We start from the raw sequence: 20,317 nt of genomic DNA on the forward strand, positions 1-20,317 counted from the left end.
CCATAGTGATGGAGAAGAATACAAGACATTGGTTCTGATGGATGGATGGATGGATGGATGGATGAATGGATGGATGGATATAGAGATAGATAGACAGATGGACAGGTAGACAGGATAAAAATAGAAAAGATATAAAAAAAAAACAAAAAAAAAACAAATTAAAACAGAGGAATTGAAAAGAAAATAAAACCCTAACCCAAAAATAACAATAAATAATAAAAAAAATAATCCTAAAATAAACAATATAAAAAAAGAAGCATCATAAAAACTTGGAATTTAGATTTTGTTTTTACGCTAAAATGTTGTCGAAAAATCTCTGTTGTGATATTGGGTGATATTGATGTATCGCAACAGGAAGTGCCACAGGAAAACTTTACAGAGCTCAACCCCGATACCATGGTTACTTCTGAACCATGATATCCATTATAAACGATTACAATAAACAATGAATGGCTATTCAAGCTAATAACATATATTTATTTTATAATTAATGATAATAATAATAAAAACAAAAATAATAAAATTATAACAATAGTGACTATAATAATAATAACAATGATAATATAATAATAATAAAAAATATATATATTATAATAATAGTAACAAATACAGCTGCAGGCAGCAATGTACGGGGTCCAGGTTAGTAGCGTTAGTAATTAATTACAGTTTTCCAAGCTCCCATGAAACGCACTCACCTCCTACCGACACAAACGTATTAATTGGATGATGATGTCACAAGGCGCCCCGCTCCGCCACCCCAGGCCCCTTTGTTTGGCTACTTCCGGTACGTCGACGTCCTTCAGGAAAACATTATTCCTCTAAATTCAGCTCCAAATATATATCGACGTGGGTCAAACTTGGACCACAAAATGTCTGGACTGCCCCAAATACCACAACGCTTCAGTCACCTCTGTGGGTTCAGTGGTTGCTCTGCACCAGACACTTTCAGCAAGAAAAATGAATGAAATTAATGATGAATGAATGAAAAATCAGAATAAAAACAGTCGGGTTTGTAGCTTGAATTGAAGTTTCTATGAACGGTGGGCCATGTGTTCGTGTGTGTTCAGTGATTTCTTTATTTATTTCGGGGTGTTTGTTTTGCGTTTGAGGCCTCGTACCCTCTCCGCAGAGCCACGACGGCTCCAGCAGCTCCATCATGTACTCCACCTCCAGCAGGACGCGAGGCCGGTTGCACTCCACCAGCACGTAGGACAGCGACGGCAGGAAGTCCTCCCAGCTCACTTCCTGTCCTGGGAACAGGAGAACGAGGAGCATCGGTACCAGGGCTGGGTCGTGGTACCCAATGCCTTTAAGGCATCGGCTGAAATAACCAAAAAAAGCAAGAAGTATCGAAACTTCTCCAGTCAAACAATACCTGTACACCATCCTTTTTGTCAAGGTATCTCGAAAAAAAAGGACCTTGTGTGTTTTTCCTCACAGCCAGTCACAGCGAGCGTACTTCGCATAAATCGCATAATCATAAATTCGCGTGATCGCTACCGCAGCAGCTACAGCAGTGTGTTTAAGAACAGGTTCTGTCCTCAAACAAACAGCAGGTGTCGTACGAACGGTGGAAGAGCTTTTCCCCGACGCGATCGTTCCTCTACTGGCTATTTGTTTAAAGTGACACTGTCTAAATGCTTCATTGTATAATTTTGTACAGTTATTTAATAATTATTTCAGTCATTTGAACACTTTCAAAAATGGATTTGTGTAGAAATCATTTGGATGGGTAAGCGTGGTGGTATTTAAGACAACTGAATGCCTCCATCCACATGATGGGTATCGTAGGGAAAAGGGTCAGTTATTACCCTGCCCTCATCGGTGCTGTAGTTCCATTAGCGTCCAGTAGGGGGCGGACAGACTGTTCTCCAGCTGTAGTTCCATTCCCGTCCGGTCGGGGGCGGGCGGAAGCGAACGGATCCCAAAGCTGCGAACTGTTTCTGAGCTGGATGTTTAAGTTAATAAAACTGTTTAAAACGGTTTTGTTTTTTTTAATTCCTCTTAAGGAGAGTTTTGTTTTCACCGGGACGGTTTCAATTCGGGTCAAAGAAATCCCTGTGAAACTGCGGTGAGTTATACTCTGTTTAGCATGCCAGCTACCTGTCGCTAATTAGCCTAGCATTGCTAATCTCTTTTGAAGTATTTTGTTAACTTTTTACTTACAAATAAACAATGTAAAAACCTACAACTAACAACCAACATAATATTCCAGGGAAATGTAAGTTTAATGCTGCACTGTTGGGAAGTAGACGCTGATAATAGTGGTCACAGTATAAGTACTTGAAAATGAGAAATCGTGCTTGAGAATGTCCTTGAAAGTGCTTGGATTTCATTTAGCAATGCCAGAGTGAACCCTGGATTCTTATAACGCAAACCACTCTGAATGCAGTGTATGGATTCGTGTGTGATTTAAGACACTTCCCGTTATGACTATGTGATTGGGCGTGGACATGAAAACGACCCGAGTTTTGGGCGTGGTTGTTTCCATCTTGTGGGGCGGTTGTCTTAGTGATATTGTCTTTTGACTCTGGTTCACGGTGTTAATTTCTCCGTCGGGTGTAAATACATGTTGTCTGACGTTGTTTTGTTAGTTCATGTTACAGCACTATAGCGTTAGTTTTACTGTTTGCATTTTAGGAGTAGAACTACCACAGTAAATGGTTTATTATTATTATTATTATTATTATAATACAGAGGTTACTGCTGCCGTGGCCGACCAGCGATCCAGATCCCATCCATTGGGGAGGGTGGAGCTGTCAGTACCACGCCCCAGACGTGTCCACGCCACTGGATTCAGGCGCTGTAAGTTTACCAAGTTATACTCACACTAACCACGGTGTAGGTCGAACAATTAAACCAAATTACTGAATTACCGCACCCAGTACACACCTACTTACCTGGAGCGTTGCACTCTCAACTTTGACTTAAACTAAAATGTCCCTCAAACACTGTCTTGTCAAGTTTTCCAATTTATTGTTTTGTTTTATTCATTTTCATATCCTGTGAATCTCATTCCCATATATAATGAATGGGCCGGCCGTTCCCTTTGTCCTACTTTAAATGTAGCTAGAACCCTTTCTTCTCAGACAGGGAACGTATTGTATAATTACTGGTCCAGATGAGGTTGGAATGTCGGTTTCTATTCGCATATCCATATTTTTGAGATCTGAAGTTTTCAAATAAAGATTTTGGGGAAAAAGCAAAAAAAACCAAAACTGATTTCTTCTCTGTTTTCTGTACGTTGTGGTTCATCAAATGTGATACTGCCCCTCAGTGGGCACGTAACGTTATACATCAAATCTCTACAAGTATGGAAGCAAACAGCCATGCCGACGACTCCAAACCGCCCGGTCTCTACGTGCAGACGGAGAAGCAGGATCGGGCCTTTACTGTAGTGTTATGAATAAGTGTGTCCTGCCTTACCAGCATCCCAAAACACAACATATACTGGACTTAATCACGATGTATAGTCGCCGCAAGTGAGCCCTGCCACTTGCGGCGAGCGCAACACCAGAGCAAGAGTTTTCCGTTGACGCGTTTTCCGTGGTGACGCCGTGGTGATATTCTCCCGAAAGACAGGGGGTCTGTGCACAAACCACCAGGGGAAACTGAAAGAACTGCTGTAAACATTACACAGAAATCCTGAGGGAAGGATCTGAAGAACTAGAAAAGAGCAGTTAAATTTAAATTTAAAAAAAGTGTTAAATACATGTATATCTATTTTAGCCAGTTAAGGTTTTTTTTTATATATAGTTTGGATTTTGTGCAAAATGTCCCGTGTAAACATTACAAAGAAGTCCCGAGGTTAGTCCGGCGCTATTCTTCCATGAATTCACCGCCACCTGCTTATTTTTATGGTCTTGCATGTATGTATGGATGGTATGTATATATTAGTGGTGTAAAGTACAGATTCCCAAAAATACTTGAGTTATTATATTTTTGGAGACTTTTTACTTTTACTTAGCCACATTTAGCCGCAAAAAAGTATACTTTTACTCCGATATATTTACCCTGAACAACTTTGTCACTCTCTACCAAATAAAGTCCTCGGAAAACTTGAAGCCAATGACGTGAGTGAAGCCACACATCACAATGTTCACGTTAACAAATCAAGCATCATATTGAGCAGCCAGCTAAGTGTAAACAAGCATGACCCCGTGTTCAGAGTTGCCAGGTCTGCGATTTTCGCGCGCAATTGAGATAGTTTTTAACTGTTGAAGCCAAAAAAGTCTGCCTTTTTATTCTCTACTGCATGTTAGTTTTACTTTAGATATTGAAGTACATTTAACATCATATTACTTTTGATACTGAAGTATTATCAGTTACTTTGAGACTTTTATTAAAGTAGTATTCTAATGAGTGACTTTACCACTGACAGATGAAGTGAGTAACATTGATCATCTTGTTCCAATGGCACCTGTCAAGGGGTGGGATATATTAGGCAGCAAGTGAACAGTCACTTATTGAATTCATGTGTTCAGAGCCACTTTGACAAGGACCACATTGCGATGCTAGACGACTGGGTCAGGGCATCTCCAAAACAACAGGTCTTGTGGGGTGTTCCCGGTATGCAGTGGTTAGTACCTACCAAAAGTGCTCCAAGGAAGGACAACCGGTGAACCGGCGACAGGGTCATGGGTGTCCATGGCTCAGCTGATCACACAGAAGAGCTATGGTTGCACAAAGTGGTGAAAAAGTGAATGGTGCTATGATAGAAAGGTGTCAGAAAACACAGTGCATGGCAGCTTGCTGTGTATGGGAGCGATCAGAGTGTCCATGCAGCCTGTCCACCACCCAAAGCACCTATAATGGACACGTGAGCATCAGAACTGGACCATGGAGCGATGGAAGAAGGTGGCCTAGTCTGATGAATCACATTTTCTTTTACATCATGTGGATGGGCGGGCGCATGTGTGTCGTTTACCTGCGGAAGAGAGGATACCAGGATGCATTATGGGAAGAAGGCCAGCCGCTGGGGGCAGTGTTGACAATGTTCTGCTGGGAAGCTTTTGGTCCTGGGATTCATGGGGATGTTCCTTTGACATGTACCACCTACGTAAACATTGTTGCAGACCAAGTACACCCCTTCATGGCAACGGTATTCCCTGATGACAGTGGCCTCTTTCAGCAGGATAATGCTTGCTGGCACACTGCAAAAATTGTTCAGGAATGGTTTGAGGAACATAAAGAGTTCAAGGTGTTGACTTGGCCTCCAAATTTCCCAGATCTCAATCCCAGCGAGCATCAGTGGGGTGTTCTGGAATAACAAGCTCCATCCATGGGGGCCCCACCAACTTCCAGGACTTAAAGGATCTGCTGCTAACGTCTTGGTGCCAGATACCACAGGACACCTTCAGAGGTCTTGTGGAGTCCGTTTGGGGTTGGGCAATATGTCAAAATGTTCCCACTGGCCGCCATCAGCCCAACATCTGAAGATTGCCAATATATTTGTGTGTTTTGCAAAACATTCTCACTGATCGTGCTCGGATAAATCGCCTGCTCCTCATGGCCTCTGTCTGCAAAATTATTTCCAACACAAGTGTAGAAAGTCTACAATCTCCATCTCCACTTGGCCTTAGACAATTCTTGGGGTGTGTGTGTGTGTGTGTGTGTGTGTGTGTGTGTGTGTGTGTGTGTGTGTGTGTGTGTGTGTGTGTGTGTGTGTGTGTGTGTGTGTGTGTGTGTGTGTGTGTGTGTGTGTGTGTCACTTTGAAGTGTTCAGCTAAAGGAAGATGCTGCACCCTCACCGTTGAGGGATCCCATGGCCTTGTGGACACACTTGCAGACCTGCAGCAGCAGCAGCACCTTGTCGATGGGTGAGTGCGTCCTCTGCATCAGCGCCAGCTTCTGCCCCACCCGTTCCACCTCCCGGTGGTCCGGCACTCCCCCGTGCACCCCCAGGTGCGCTGCCGCCCCAGCCCCCTTCAGCCGCAGCAGGTTCTGGCCGAGCCGCTGCGAGGACCCGTCCAGGCGGTGCAGGACCACCAGGGCCTGGTCCAGAGGGGCCTTGAGGGGCCGGAGCACACAGCTGAACATGGCCCGTTCCAGGGCCAAGTCTGCGGCGGAGACACAGGGTTAGTTCACAAACGACATGCTCTCTTATGAAAGAGGGAAGCGGGATGAAATGAGGAACGATGGGGTGGAACTTTAGGATCCTGTTTGGACGGTGACACGGATGGAAAAAGTGCATAAAATTGAAAAAGCTGCAAAATAAACCACGTCATGATAAAAACAGTCATTAAAGTAGCAATTATAATGTTCTTATGGTGCTAACACAATGCATAACACAACTGTAGAGTGAGATATTGCCCTAATATGCCAACTGACTACTTTGGTAAAATATATATTAAACAAAAAACAAAACTAACTATTAAAAACAAAAACTGGTTTATCAAATCCACCGTGGCTGCCTTTCACTGATCTGTCGGTTCTTGGTGGGAAAGGGGGACCCCGCCACCAACAATGGAAACAGCGTACAGAGGAGCCGCAGACATAACGCAAATACATAGAATTGCTGTTTCTTCAAAAAGTGGCGGCTGAATAAACGACCATATGTGGGATTTTCTTTCACTAAATAATCTCACGGATTTCCATCTCAATGTAAAACACACGCGGCCCTTTGTTTAACTTGAACAATGTGCTTTGGAAGGGCTTGGCTTTATTCACTCGACGACAACGTTAGCATGTCAGTTATTTATGATGACATTTTTAAACTACTATTCCAGATAAATGACGCAGGCTGGCGGCGCGTCACGTCAGGAGCACTCGGACGTGCTTGTTTATCTGACGACGGCTGGCGTGGGCCGCCGCAGGACTCACTCCCGGTGTTGTCACTCCAGCTCCTGCACAGCAGTTAAGAGGGGTTTTTAGAGCGCGCGAGGTGACAACACAGCGGCGTAACAACAACAACAACAACAACAACAACAACAACAGTAATAATCTCCGGTTGTGACGTCTGGTACAGGAGTGGGCAACGAGTCCGACCATTAAACCATCTGACCCCCAGGATTCCACGCTCACGCTCCACTCAGCTGCTGGAGTGATTTTATATTCCTAATCTAGTAATTCTGACTCTAGTGTTGTACTCAGTTTATCAGATCGCCAAATTTTAATAGGTTCGTCTCTATGCAAGTCATTTGTGTTTATTTGTATTTTTCGGTCTTGTTTTTGTGCGTGATTTGTGTACCCCTACGAATAAATGGTTTTGGCTGTTTCAGCTACGCTGTCACACACACACACACACACACACACACACACACACACACACAGTAGAATGGGTCGAACTGAAGAGCTTCCAACGTGGCTCTTTCGCAGGACGGCGCCTTGCCAACGAATCGGTTTAGTCGAAACGTCTGCCCCGGTCGACCCGGAGGTCTGTCGTTTGTGAAGTGGAAGCTCAACTCAAGGTCTCACAGGGCAGACGCTTCGACGAACCGATTTGTCGGAAATATCCATCTCCACTGCAAGGTGTTTGTGTACGAGGCCGCGCAGCTGGATTCTGGGTTGGATGCACCTGTTGGTCATGGACGTGGCTGAATAAGACAAAGCCATTCATGAGAAGGGGAGGCCGCATACTTCTGGCCACGTAGTGCAATGTCAGTTTAAAATGCCTTCTTCTTCTATGTTGAATCATTCTCTATTTTATTCTGGCATTGCACATATCTGATACCTGTGTTTGATACCAGTGCCTCCCTAGATCATGGTCACATTATCACATGGAAACACATACATGTATTTGTATGTGTACACACACACACACACACACACACACACACACACACACACACACACACACACACACACACACACACACACACACACACACACACACACACACACACGTTGGCTGCTTTGAAGTCAGTGGGCAGTCCCAACACACTGTCTCATCATTAACATCCCTCCTTCCATCCTTCCATCTCTTCCTCTTTTAGTTGCTTCCCACCCTCCCCTCTCTCTCTCTCTCTCTCTCTCTCTCTCTCTCTCACCCGCTGCATGTTATTATATCACTCTCCCTTGTGTCCAATCGCTCACATCCTCCACCCACTGTTTCCTCTCTAGGTCTTCATGCACGCACGCACGCACACATGCACACACACTCATCTACATAGAATAAAGATTCCAACAGGAGATATAAGAAAACAGTGACCAGTAAAATCTGTATAAAATTGCTGGTTACTGTGCCGTCCCAAACCTGCAATCTTTCAAGCTCTCCCTCTCTCTCTCTCCTCCCTCTCTCCTTCTCTCCCTCCACCCTAACCCTCTCCATCCCTCTCGCTCCCTCGCTCTCGCCCTCCATCCCTCTCCGTCCCTCTCACTCACCCTCCCTCCCCCTTTTTCCCCCTCCATCCCGCTCCACCTCCCTCTCCTCCTCCCTCCCGCTCTCCCTCTCCCCCTCTGTTTCTCCCGCTGCCTCCCTCCCTCCCTCGCTCTCGCTCTCTCTTCATCCCCCCCCCGCTCTCCCTCGGTCTCTCCCCCACTGTTTCTCCCGCCGCCTCCCTCTCACCCTCCCTTGCACTCTCTCTCCCTCCCTCACTCCCTCCTCGTCCCTCCCTCTCTCCCTCCCTCCCTTGCTCTCTCTCTCTCTCTCTCTCTCTCTCGCTCGCTCTCTTCCCCCCCCCCTCTCCCCCTCCGCATCGTGCTGCTCTTCAAGTGAGCGTGGGACTGCGATATCTTTTTATGATAAACGAGGGAGAGAGAAAAAAATGCAAATGGCTCCCACCGACGCAATGCAAGATAAATGGGAGTGCAGGAAGACACACACACACACACACACACACACACACACACACACACACCTGGATTTGTTAATACAAAAGTATATGTTTGCTGTGGAATTTTCTGATTTATGGGCTTATTGTCAACATCGGGTTTACTTTTTAAGGGTTTTTCTATGTAATGTACATCACAGGGTTCTTACCAGGTTCTTGAGGTGCTTCTTTTTCAGCCTCAGAAATTAAAGTACGAGAATTATCTCACTCTCTGTCTCGACAAACATGCATACCCACACACTAAACTACCCTTACACTTGTGATGAGATGTACCCGTGTACACACACACACACACACACAATTGCTCCATCCAAGGCAGTGCCCTGTGGGGCGAGCAGAATAATAAGCGGAGCGTCTCTTGGCAGATGCAACATGATGGATGTGAGTGTGACCACACTGGGCTTTCCTGACACTGTTTTCTAAATAAGCGCACAAAAAACCTATACACACGCACACACACACACACACACACACACACACACACACACACACACACACACCATGCAAACTACTTCCTTCTCACAACAGGGTTCATTCTGGCACTACAAAATGAAATTCAAGGACATTTAAGTACTTTTTTAAGCACAGTTTTTTTTCTGGTTTGAAGCTGGGCGGCGTAATCTGTCCCTTCGTCATGTGTTTATTTATTTTTTCATTACAAATGCAAGTCCCCCAGTGCATGTTGTTCCCGTTTTTTTTCTGGACAGGAAACGGATGATCTGCTGTTTACCCGGGTATTCCATTTGTGTAATTAACACGGCTTGGAGGATTGCTTTAAAAGAGTAATCCAGGAAAGTATAAATGGAAATAATCTTGTATTTTCCTTTGCACACAATCATTTTAATTATTTGAGGCCAAAGAAAAAACAACTGGGAATGAATCTGCTGCAGTTTTCATTTATTTGGGAATTTATCAAAGTTGAAGCTACGTTTTCACATTCTGATTTCAATCTCTGTTTGATGAAATCTGTTATTCTATAAACTTCATTTTCTAAGGGGCGGTTTGGCAGACGGGGTTTAATCTAAATCAAGACTCAGTGAATCGTACTTAAATTAATCCCGAAAACGTAATAAAACATTTCCATAATGGCTTTTACGACAGATTATTCCATGGAAATGTAATTTTAATCTAGCACGGTTGGAAAGACACTTATAATAGTAGATGGCAATGAGATTAATATATATATATATATATATATATATATATATATATATATATATATATATATATATATTAATAGACAATGAGATTAAGATTATATTATATTCAAATTAAAGACCACATTGAAAATTGATTATATTCGTTCTCCTTGTAAATAAAAAATAGTGCTTTAAAGTCCTTGAATTTCATTTTGTAAAGCCAGAACGAACCCTGATTCGATGCGTTTACCTTGTTCGGTCTCCGGCACCAGGGTCTCGATAGGCGGCTCCAGCTCCCCGCTGTCCAACAGGCAGCTCTTGGCCTGAGACAGGAAGAGCCGCAGGTCCTGCAGGAGCTCCACGGAGGCGGACGGCGGCAAGGAGGACGAGGGCGGCGATACAGAGGACGCCAGGATTTTCAGTGCCTCCCGCTGCTTCAGGAGGAATTCCTGGACCATGGCACCGAAGACCGAGCGGCGGTCCCGGGACAACTCCTCCACCAGGCGCGCCAGGCGCTTCTCCGGGGCGAAGAAGCAGACGAAGGCCGCGCTCACCCGGTGCAGCCCGCCGCGCCCGCGGGAGCGCACCAGGGGCGGGCGCTCCGCGGCCTTCGTCTGGGAGGCGGGGGGCGGGGCTTCTGGGTTGGACTCCGGGTCCTCGTCCTCGTCCTCGTCCTCATCCAGGCTGCTGAAGGAGCTGCTGCTGTCTAGCTCGGCCAGGGAGGGCGTGGGGCGGCCCTCCAAGCCCGACACCGCCACCTCCACGCTGGGCTCCTGTGCACGGGCGGAGTGCTGGGAAGGTGGAGGCTCCACCTGGAGAAGAGGGGAAGGGAAGATGAGGTTTTTCTTGTCGGTAGGTCAGTCAATAGATGAGATAACAATAGTTCAACTTAATTATAATTAGCTGTGACGCAGGGCGGTCTATCGGCTAATTAACCCCAAACAAACCCATGATTTTGGTTCCTACAAAACTTTTGTTCCCAAAATGGAGGGAAAGCTCATTGTTTGCGGGGGAACGGGTTATAACGCTATTCATTTACAGAGATGTAACTTTAAAAAATGATGCCAGGAAGAAGATTTGGAAGTCGTTGGGATACCTGGTGAGGTTTATTACATGATGCACTGAAGTAAAAATGCGAAAGTCCAAGTTTGATCTCTGTTGAAGTTAAGACAATTTTTCAGCTCCCCCCTAGCGTGTCCAAGTGGTATTATCGTTGCCACTCATGCAAAGAAATCCGGATCGCTGTCCGTTTTCCTCAGAGCCAAGTTCTGCGTAAGAAATGTGTAGCTGTCAAGCCTCACATTTTTCTTGGGATTTTCCTGCATTTTTCCTTTCTTACCCGCTGTCCTCTCGTTTTTTTTTTCCCATGGAATGTTAACATTTCAAAATATAAAAAATAAAAAAAGGTTGGCTGCGCTGCCAATCTGGACGATCCCTGCTCCACTGCCGGATCCGCTGTGCCTCCCCATTCTCCAAACAAAACCAATAATAACAGTGTGGGTTTCTTGGGGTGGGGTTCACATGGGGTTTCCTCCACCTCACGTCAGTGAGGACCCCCCCCTAAAAACATGCACATATCATCGTCTGACCAGCGATGGACACGCATCACCTGGTCCCCGGGCGCCTCCACGTATGCTGCCCACTGCTCCTGGCTGTGGCCGCGGAGGAAGGACAAGCCAGGATGGGTCAAATGCAGAGGCCTCATTTCACCGGCCACCATCCAAAGCATGTGCAAGTGTGTGTGGTGTGGTGTGCTGTGTGACAAAGATTGTTCTTCTTCGGGCTAGGGGGTCTTCTGTGGCTGCAGGGCGGGATGCTCATGGCTTTCCTGCGGTCGTGGCGTGTCTGTACGGCTCCGGGACTCGGGTGGCCTTGAGGCCTTTTCCCCTGTTTGGAGGCGCTACGATATAATACCAACCGTATACACCAGAACCAATTGGGACAAGTCCCGTACACTCACCGGTGGACGGACACACACACACACACACACACACACACACACACACACACACACACACACACACACACACACATACAGGCGGACTCATCACAGGCACACACACACACACACACCACCAGCACCTGCTTTGAACACACCCCGGCTCCCTCCTGGTTGCCTCCCTCTCCTTTTCTTCCTCATTTACTGCCATAACTATGACAGGAAGAGGCCACGTGTCCAGTTTTCCTGGACCTGAATAACTCTGTTTTATCGATACATGTTGTCATCTGACGTTTCTATTTTTATGTTTTTCAATGTACATGTGTTGATTCCCCCCTCTTGGAGTAGTAATGATAATGAGTTGTTTAATGACCAAAACATGGTATGATGGTTCTCCAAAGAGGGTGGTGGTGGTTTTGCGTAACTGCTCTTGTCGTCCCACAGGTCGTCCTCAGGACAGAGTTATTTTGGCAGTTCTTGATGATTAAACAATGAATAAAGAGTGTCATTGCAGGTTGAGAAGTTGAACTCCACTTGCAGACTAACTATCCAAGATGCAATGGAACAAATACTCTGTGTTGTATGTCCAGCATGCTGACAGCGCAGGTTCAAAAAATGAAAAAAATTCATTCATATTTCTTTTTACTGTATTTTTATGCGAGGGCAACGTTTTCCAAGTCCTTTTTTCTCCTCACCGAGAACTGATCCAAATACTGAACACTTCAGTTTCCATCATAGTGACATAACTGATCTTGACCGGTCTTCTTGATTGATTTTAAGTAATTTATTTGTTAATTGCCTTGATTTAACAACATTGGACATATCATGAAGCTGCCGCCAACTCTCCAAAGTTGAACATATAATGTACAGTGCGGCAACTATCTAAAGTTGGGTTGGTACTGGTTGTTTGTTTGGTTCACGAACCAACGTGTTTTTAAGAGTTTGAGTATTTCAGCACCGTATTTCGGTATTTTCATGACGCCCTGTCTGACCTGTGGAGCGTTGACGGACACCAGATCCTCTTCCTCCGCAGAGCCGGGGGACACCGCGGGGGTCCTTCTGAGGACCCCGGCCCCGGCATGGACCCTCCTCTGCGCCTGGTCGGCGCTGTGCAGCCTCTCCTCCGCCCCCGCTGGCAGGTCCATGGTGCTGGGGGGCGACTCGGACCCGGCTCCTTCCAGCGACAGGTTGATGGAGCAGTCGTTGGAGAGACGCAGCCTCATGCTGCGCTTGAAGCGATGCCGCTTGGTGGAGGCGCCGTGGGTGGAGTGCTGCTGCTGCTGCTGATGGTGGCGGCGGTGAGGAAACACATGAGGTAAGATAATAGCTTTATTAATCCCGGAGGGAAATTCCGGTGCTGACAATATTAATAAATACATTGATACACCGTATAATGTACACCACATTATAACATACACCATTTATAACATAGAAAATATATATTACAACATACACCATACATATTATAATAAACAATATATATTATAACATTTAGCATATATATTATAACAGACAATATATATTAGTATAGTTAAGTTAATATTATGTCATATGTACGTATCAAAACCACATCTTAAGAGGATGAAAAGCACATTTAATTTAGATTGTTTACGACTATCATATGTGATTAAGTAAAATGCAATATTGACCCAACTGGGTGTAGCTAGGTTGTTCTTAATACATAAAGTGTTTTATTTCCAATTCTCGTATTCTCAAACTATTTAAAACGTACCGTATGTTTAACATCCTCAGTAGTTTCTGATTCCTGCTCTAATATCCTCTGCATCTTTTGGTTACTGTAACTGGTAATTTTGGACATCTCTGGGACCCAAAATAACAATGAATGGTTTCAGAACGTCTTGGGTCAAGGTGCTCACCTCGAGCTGCAGGAAGAGCGGGTTGATGAAACAAACCTTCCCCTGCCTCCCGCGGCTCAGCAGGGCACACAGGTCCTGGACCGGGCCGCTCTGGGTCTTACTGGGACCGGGAGGCTCGGCCTGGTCCGCCGGGCCGTTCAGGTTCTGACTCAACGAGCTCCAGAACTCTGGTGGGACGCGGCGTGGAAGGAGATTAGTGGTCAAACGGGTCCTTTAGCACCAGAGTATATATACGTTTATATATAGAACATACTATCCATATACATATATTTACTGCGACTGTCAACACAGTAAGTGCTGAAGTCATGGCAACACCTCTGAACTCATCTGATTAAACTACTGTGCAGTGGATAACAGCCATGTTACATGCAACGCTGCACCTTGTCCCATGTGTGAAATGGCCTGGAGCTGCCGGTGCGTGGAGGCTTTGGCAATGGCATCTGGAAGCTGCAGTGGGAAGGGAAGGACGTCCCTGCCGGGTGGATAAAACAAGTTTAGAAAGCGACAGTACAACCGCATTCAAAAGGTCAAAGTGAGGACTGGGCCATAAATATTCGGTTTGACCGTATTCTATATAAAGGACTGTACTGTGGCCAATTTGACTTTTAGCCTATTTACTCATTACATTTTACATTACCACTGAACCTAGCTCACATTCTCAGGTTTTTTCTTTTACGATTGTCTCTTTTTTCAGTCTTGGGAAATTCGAATAACATGGTGAGAAATCTTCCTTAAAATGGTCTCCCGGTCCCAGTGACAACTATGGTAATGTGTATTTTTTGTCCAAGTCAAATTTTGCATTTATTATTTTATGGCGCTTCTGCCTTTTCAAATGGAATTAACAAATGCCAAAATTCAGACTTAACACTGGTATGGTCCTTAAATCTTTTTTTAATCATATAAATCTTATCTTAGATTATATAAATTGCATATTGCCTTGTAGTACTAAGGGCTGAAAATGAAAACAGAACGGGGACATAATTTTATTGGTTTATTGGATCATTTGTGGAATAATCTTATTAAGTATAATACATTTATATATATATTTTGTAGAATTTGCTTCATAATTTTATTCTGCATATTTTCTGCTTATTTTTGAAACACTCACATATCCTTTTACCAAGAATAATATGTTATAAATAAAAATAATAATAATGATAATAATAATAATCTCCCAGCTCTACGTCCTGCGGGAAGCTGTGAATGAGTTGACGCAATTTATTTTTGGGAGGGTAGGTGGCCGAGCGATTAGCGTGGATTAGCTTGTGTTGCTAACCCGCTCGGGGTGTTTACCTGCTGATGCAGTAGAAGGCCACGAGCCGACACAGATCAGGGAAGCTGAGCACCGAGCTCTCCAGGGAGAACGCTGCGGAGACAACAGACGCAGATCGGCTGACAAGCGGCACAGCGGGCGGCCGAGGGAGGGACTTTTATTTTCTTAACAGGAAGTAACGGGGGAAGTTGGTCGACGGCTCGGTTGGCGTGGTGCTTTATACTCACTGGAGTCCTCCTCACAGATGAAGCACTCCCTGACGGAGGCCGAGCTCCGGTCGCCCGTCACCCTCAGACACAGCAGCTTCCTTTGGCTGAAGCTGCATTTCCGCACCAAGAACGTCTGGAGCCGCCGTCGCCATGGAAACAGAGAGACAACAAAGATGAAGGTCTAGTCCAGGGGTCCTGACCCAGGGACCAGAGTCCCCCCACCATTGTCGCCATGGAAACAGACAACGAAGGTGAAGGTCTAGTCCAGGTGTTTTGACCAAGGGACCAGCGTCCCCTCGCTGTAGTCACCATGGAACAGACAACCAAGATGAGGGTGAAGGTCTGGTCCAGGGGTCTTGACACAGGAGTACCCACACCATTGTCGCCATGGAAAAAGAAAGACAACAAAGGTGAACGTCTAGACCGGGGGTCCCGACCCAGGGACCAGAGTTCCCACGCCATTGTCCCCATGGAAACAGAAAGAACACAAAGGTGAAGATCTAGACCAGGCGTCTTGACCCAGGGGCCCAGTGTTCCCTCGCCGCCGTTGCCGCAGAAACAGAAAGTTAAACAAGATGAAGGTGAAGGTCTAGTCCAGGGGTCTTGACCCAGGGACCAGAGTACCCACACCATTGTCGCCATGGAAACAGAAAGACAACAAAGGTGAAGGTCTAATCCAGGGGTCTTGACCCAGAGACGAGACAACTAAGATCCATAAAAGGCCCGATGAAGCTCTAGTCCAAGGTCGCGCGCGCGTGCGTGCGAGAATTTAGGGTCCCTCACCCCGACTGGCTCTCTCAGGAGGATGTAGAGGGCGGAGTCTCGGTTGAGTGACAGCTGCAGCCACACGGGGTGAGTGAGGAGCAAACGGTCCAGCACACTGAAGGTGCGCTGGGAGCCCGCCTCGACCTGCTCCATCTGCAGGACACACACACACACACACACACACACACACACACACACACACACACACACACACACACACACACACACACACACACACAGTATATTTCATCATTGGTTATGGACACGTTAATGGCCAAACTTCAACAAAACTCCTTAAAGTCGGACCGAAGTTTAAACACCAATTTTTTTCTCACCTCGCTTATAACTTTACATCTAATGCATTTTGTTCTGTCCCTTCACTTTGGAAAGAAAAACGATTAAAAAAAAAAGTTGGAAACTGCTCTTTATTTGTCTTTTGTAAAAAGAGCGCCCCCTAGAGAACTCAGAAAGCTGGGAGTCGACCAAATGGAAAAAATATTAAAGTCGGATATCATGATGTCATCAGACACTCATTTACATACCGGCCGCCCGTTGAGGTGAGCTTAACCTTTTCGGTTCTCTCCTGAAGTTAACTCAGAGGTCATAGGTCAGCTCGTGGATATTAATTGGGGTGCGGCCACACACATTTACATACAGTCAATCAGATCGAATCGGCACGTGGGGAAGCCGCGCCCACACCAGGAGGCCTCACTCACTTGTGGAGCTGAGCTTGACCTTTTTCAATTCTCACCTGTAGTGAGCTCAGAGGTCAAAGGTCAACTCATGAATATTAGTAATACAGTGGTACCTCGACTTACGACTGTAATTTGTTCGTATGTTAAAACAGTCGTATGTCGAAGCAATTTTTCCCATATACACCACCATTTTTCTATGAATTCCTTCTTAGTTTCAATGGGAGTCATTGCCTTTTTCTTTTTCCCATCATCCTTCTTCGGACTCATCATGAAGGGTGAAAATAAACAAAATACACAGCACAAACACAGTAAATATGAAAAAAATATCGATAAGCCACGAACTACATGCACACACGATGTAGCTCGCTCGCTGACTGACTGCTGACTGACTGACTGACTGAAATTTGCAGTTGGCGCGTCGGCGGCCAGTCCGCCGACGCGCCAACTGCAAATTTCCACGGTCGTATCTTGGGGTAGTCGGTCGCAAGTTGATACAAATTTTCGTGACTATTGCCACTCGTATCTTGGATTAGTCGTAAGTAAGTCGTAAGTCGAGGTACAACGGTATATTATATTTGGGTGAGGCCACGCCCCCTCTCAGTTCCGGCGATGATATAGAAAGCTATACGGCAGAATGTTCTATAATACAGTGTTCAAATTTTACGGATGTAAAAGTTAAGATTAATTTATGATTTGAACCTACTCAATAAAGTGGCTCTTTAGTCTGAGTATGAGCGATCTGTGATTTACTTCTCGCACAAAGCAGTACCCTCTCCCTCTCTCTCTCTCTCTCTCTCTCTCTCTCAAATTTCCTCCTCCTGTCTCGCCCACTCGCCCTGATTGGCTGGCGGATATCACCGTGGTGACACTGTGGGGCGAATTCCCAAAGAACGGGTGGCAGCCCCCTAATAGCAACACGAATTTACAGTCAATTTGAGCCCGCCGTCCGCGCCGCGTTATCGTCCCACTCACAAAAGATATTAGCGCCGGTGTAAAAACCAAATGTGTGAATAACACCTGATTTTAATACGCGCAAAAAGCAGCGGTGCCCCCGGACGCTATTTGTGTGGCTAGCGCTTTGTGAACTAGACGCTGGCCTCTCCTGTTGTTTTTGCGCCGGTTTAGCAGCCGCAAAAGCCACGCAATCCTTTGGTTGAATGTGCCCCTTGTGTGAGCAGCCGGTGTGCGCTCGCCAGCCTCGCAGCAGATGGTTGCCATGCCGACCGGGGCCTACACACCGTACCAGGCATTCCCACTCAGCGAAACACCCCATCCTTTGAAAAGTTACGCGCGCGCACACACACACGCGCACACGCACACACACACACACACACACACACACACACCTACCTGAAGTAGTGACAGGTTGCTGGGGCGGAAGGTAGGAGAGGGTTTTTTTTCATATTTTGAGATCATTTTTCGTGACTTTCTCGCTTGAAAAATAAGCCTTGCCATTAATAATCCCTGTTTTTTCTTTGTTTGTTTTTTTTATTTGTGTCTCGTTGCGTTGGAGCATGACAGCTCCCCGCACAACAATGAATCCGCAAACTCATTTTTCAATGCAGTGAATCACATCTGTGACCTTCGCTGGCGCAATGATCCGTAGTGAATGTTGAAGCGTTCCACCACCCGTAAACACACATTTTGTCACATTTCAGGTTGCATCACCCTCTGCCGCCCGTTGCGTAACGGCTGGCCGCGGAAGGAGGTCCGCTGCTCCGTCTAGAAACGGAACCATCCCCTAGAAGGAACCCGGGTTCACGATTCTGAATCACACAGTGTCTCACTGCATTTGCATGAGTCGGACGACCTCGGACGCCGGCCAGTCAACGGCGACAGCGTTAACGCGGTGCCAGTAAACGTACGGTACCGCCGCTCCCTCTTTCCAAGTCACAGCGGATGGAGTGTTCGTCTTCTGATGTTCACTCTCTGTGTGTTTTTTACTTGTGAGGACCGGTCTCCAAATTGGTCCTCACTAACCAGGTGTATTTTCTCCGACCGCACTGTGTTACAGTAAAAGTGTGTGTGTGTGTGTGTGTGTGTGTGTGTGTGTGTGTGTGTGTGTGTGTGTGTGTGTGTGTGTGTGTGTGTGTGTGTGGTTGTGTGTTACTATACTTGTGAGCACCGTTCTTTGACTTTAACTTTTTGGTTTAGAAGTGCACCAGAAACATGGGTCCTCAACTCCCAGATGTATTTACTCGGACCTCACTTTGATACCAGTACGTGTGTGCGCGCGCATGTGTGGGTTAAAAACCATCTCTCCACCTACATTGAATCCAACCAACACATGACACACATCAAGTTCTCATGAACCTGTGGCCCCCGTACCACACAGCGCTGCAGGTCCGAGAGGGAGATAAAAAGAGATGAGAAAGGGAGACAGAAATGAGAGAGAGAGAAAGAGAGAGAAAGAGAGTTCCACCAGCCATTTCCAGGTTTGCCTTACATAAAACACATCACTGCCCACACACACACACACACACACACACACACACACACACACACACACACACACACACACAGAGGACTTATGTAATTCCCCTCGAAAGAGTTAGAGAGAGAAAGAGAGAGAGGGAGGGAGTGATACAGTGGTTGAAAGAAAGAATACAGAGGCAGAGGTGGAGGTAAAGAGAGGAGGAGAACAACGCAGAGACAAAATAATCAAAAGGAAGGAAAGGCAGAAACGGGACTTTGAAGCGGCGCCCCCCTCCCCTCCCCCTCCCCCTCCCCTCCCCTCCGACGGGACCGAGCGGCGTTTGGCAGGAAGTGAACGGGGAAAGAAAGCGGGTCGGAGAGGAAGAAGATGAAAAGAACCGCTGGGCCCAGCCAGTAAGAGGTGGTGGTGGTGGGGAGGTGAAGGGGGGAGAGCACAGCAAATATAATGAAAGGAAAGAAGAGGCGTTAAGACGGCGCAGGGGTGCCGGAGAGAATGTGACGGAGAGAGAGAGAGAGAGAGAGAGAGAGAGAGAGCGCAATGGTTAAATGGAGAGAGAGAACTGGGGAAGCCCCACGGCGCTGGAAGCGCGTACTTGCATACGGAGGAAGGAGTGCGTTTACATGCACTCAATACCCCGATTAAGCTCGGTAGTCGGGTTCAGGCGACAATGCGTTTGAGGGGTTTCCGTGCGATGGCTGGGGGAACCCGGGTGTACGTGGCGAGCAGCGCAGTCGGGTTATTGACGGGAGGGTCTTCGTCATTTTTATTTTATTTCATTTATTTATTTCCGGAAAAACCTGTCTACTGCTGCGGGCTCTGCTTTCCCACCAAATGTGCACGTGTTTACTGTCTGTTGCCATGGGGACATTGTTTATCTGCCCGAAACAACTCCTTCCGGGGTCAAAGATGCGTTGTGGATATACGCCGATCATAACCGGGTCCAGGTCTTTTGACGCTGCGATAAATGGAATGATTGAGGAGAAATCTGTTCATCGGGTGGAGTTTCTGCCGTTTCCAGTTTAACCCGATTAAGATAATCGGGGTAGGTGTTTACATGACCGTTGCAATCGTGGCAGTAGAAGTGCATGCAACGCACTAAATGAGCAAAAGAACAAACTATTCAATACTTTTTCTATGAAGTAACATATGCCATTATGGTTTTATTGTATGGATTCCGGGGGTGATTATTGAAAGAAAAACCTTGAACACGGC

General features: G+C 46.2%; 1 protein-coding gene across 1 annotated transcript in view; it reads right to left on the reverse strand.

Annotated features, from left to right (window-relative positions):
* The window catches only part of rin1b (Ras and Rab interactor 1b), a gene marked incomplete at both ends in the record, with an annotated part of 20,523 nt that extends 4,397 nt beyond the window's left edge, over window positions 1-16,126 (reverse strand). Inside the window, 9 exons of the mRNA XM_080023590.1 lie at window positions 1,119-1,250; window positions 5,751-6,059; window positions 10,161-10,722; window positions 12,842-13,132; window positions 13,727-13,893; window positions 14,107-14,198; window positions 15,020-15,092; window positions 15,227-15,341; window positions 15,992-16,126. Of these exons, the coding sequence (XP_079879716.1) occupies window positions 1,119-1,250; window positions 5,751-6,059; window positions 10,161-10,722; window positions 12,842-13,132; window positions 13,727-13,893; window positions 14,107-14,198; window positions 15,020-15,092; window positions 15,227-15,341; window positions 15,992-16,126 (1,876 nt within the window). The remainder of the gene's footprint in view (window positions 1-1,118; window positions 1,251-5,750; window positions 6,060-10,160; window positions 10,723-12,841; window positions 13,133-13,726; window positions 13,894-14,106; window positions 14,199-15,019; window positions 15,093-15,226; window positions 15,342-15,991) is intronic.
* Between the last annotated feature and the right edge of the window lie 4,191 nt (window positions 16,127-20,317).

The sequence above is a fragment of the Zeus faber genome, assembly GCF_960531495.2.
Source record: "Zeus faber genome assembly, chromosome: 22".
Classification (NCBI taxonomy): Eukaryota; Metazoa; Chordata; class Actinopteri; order Zeiformes; family Zeidae; genus Zeus; species Zeus faber.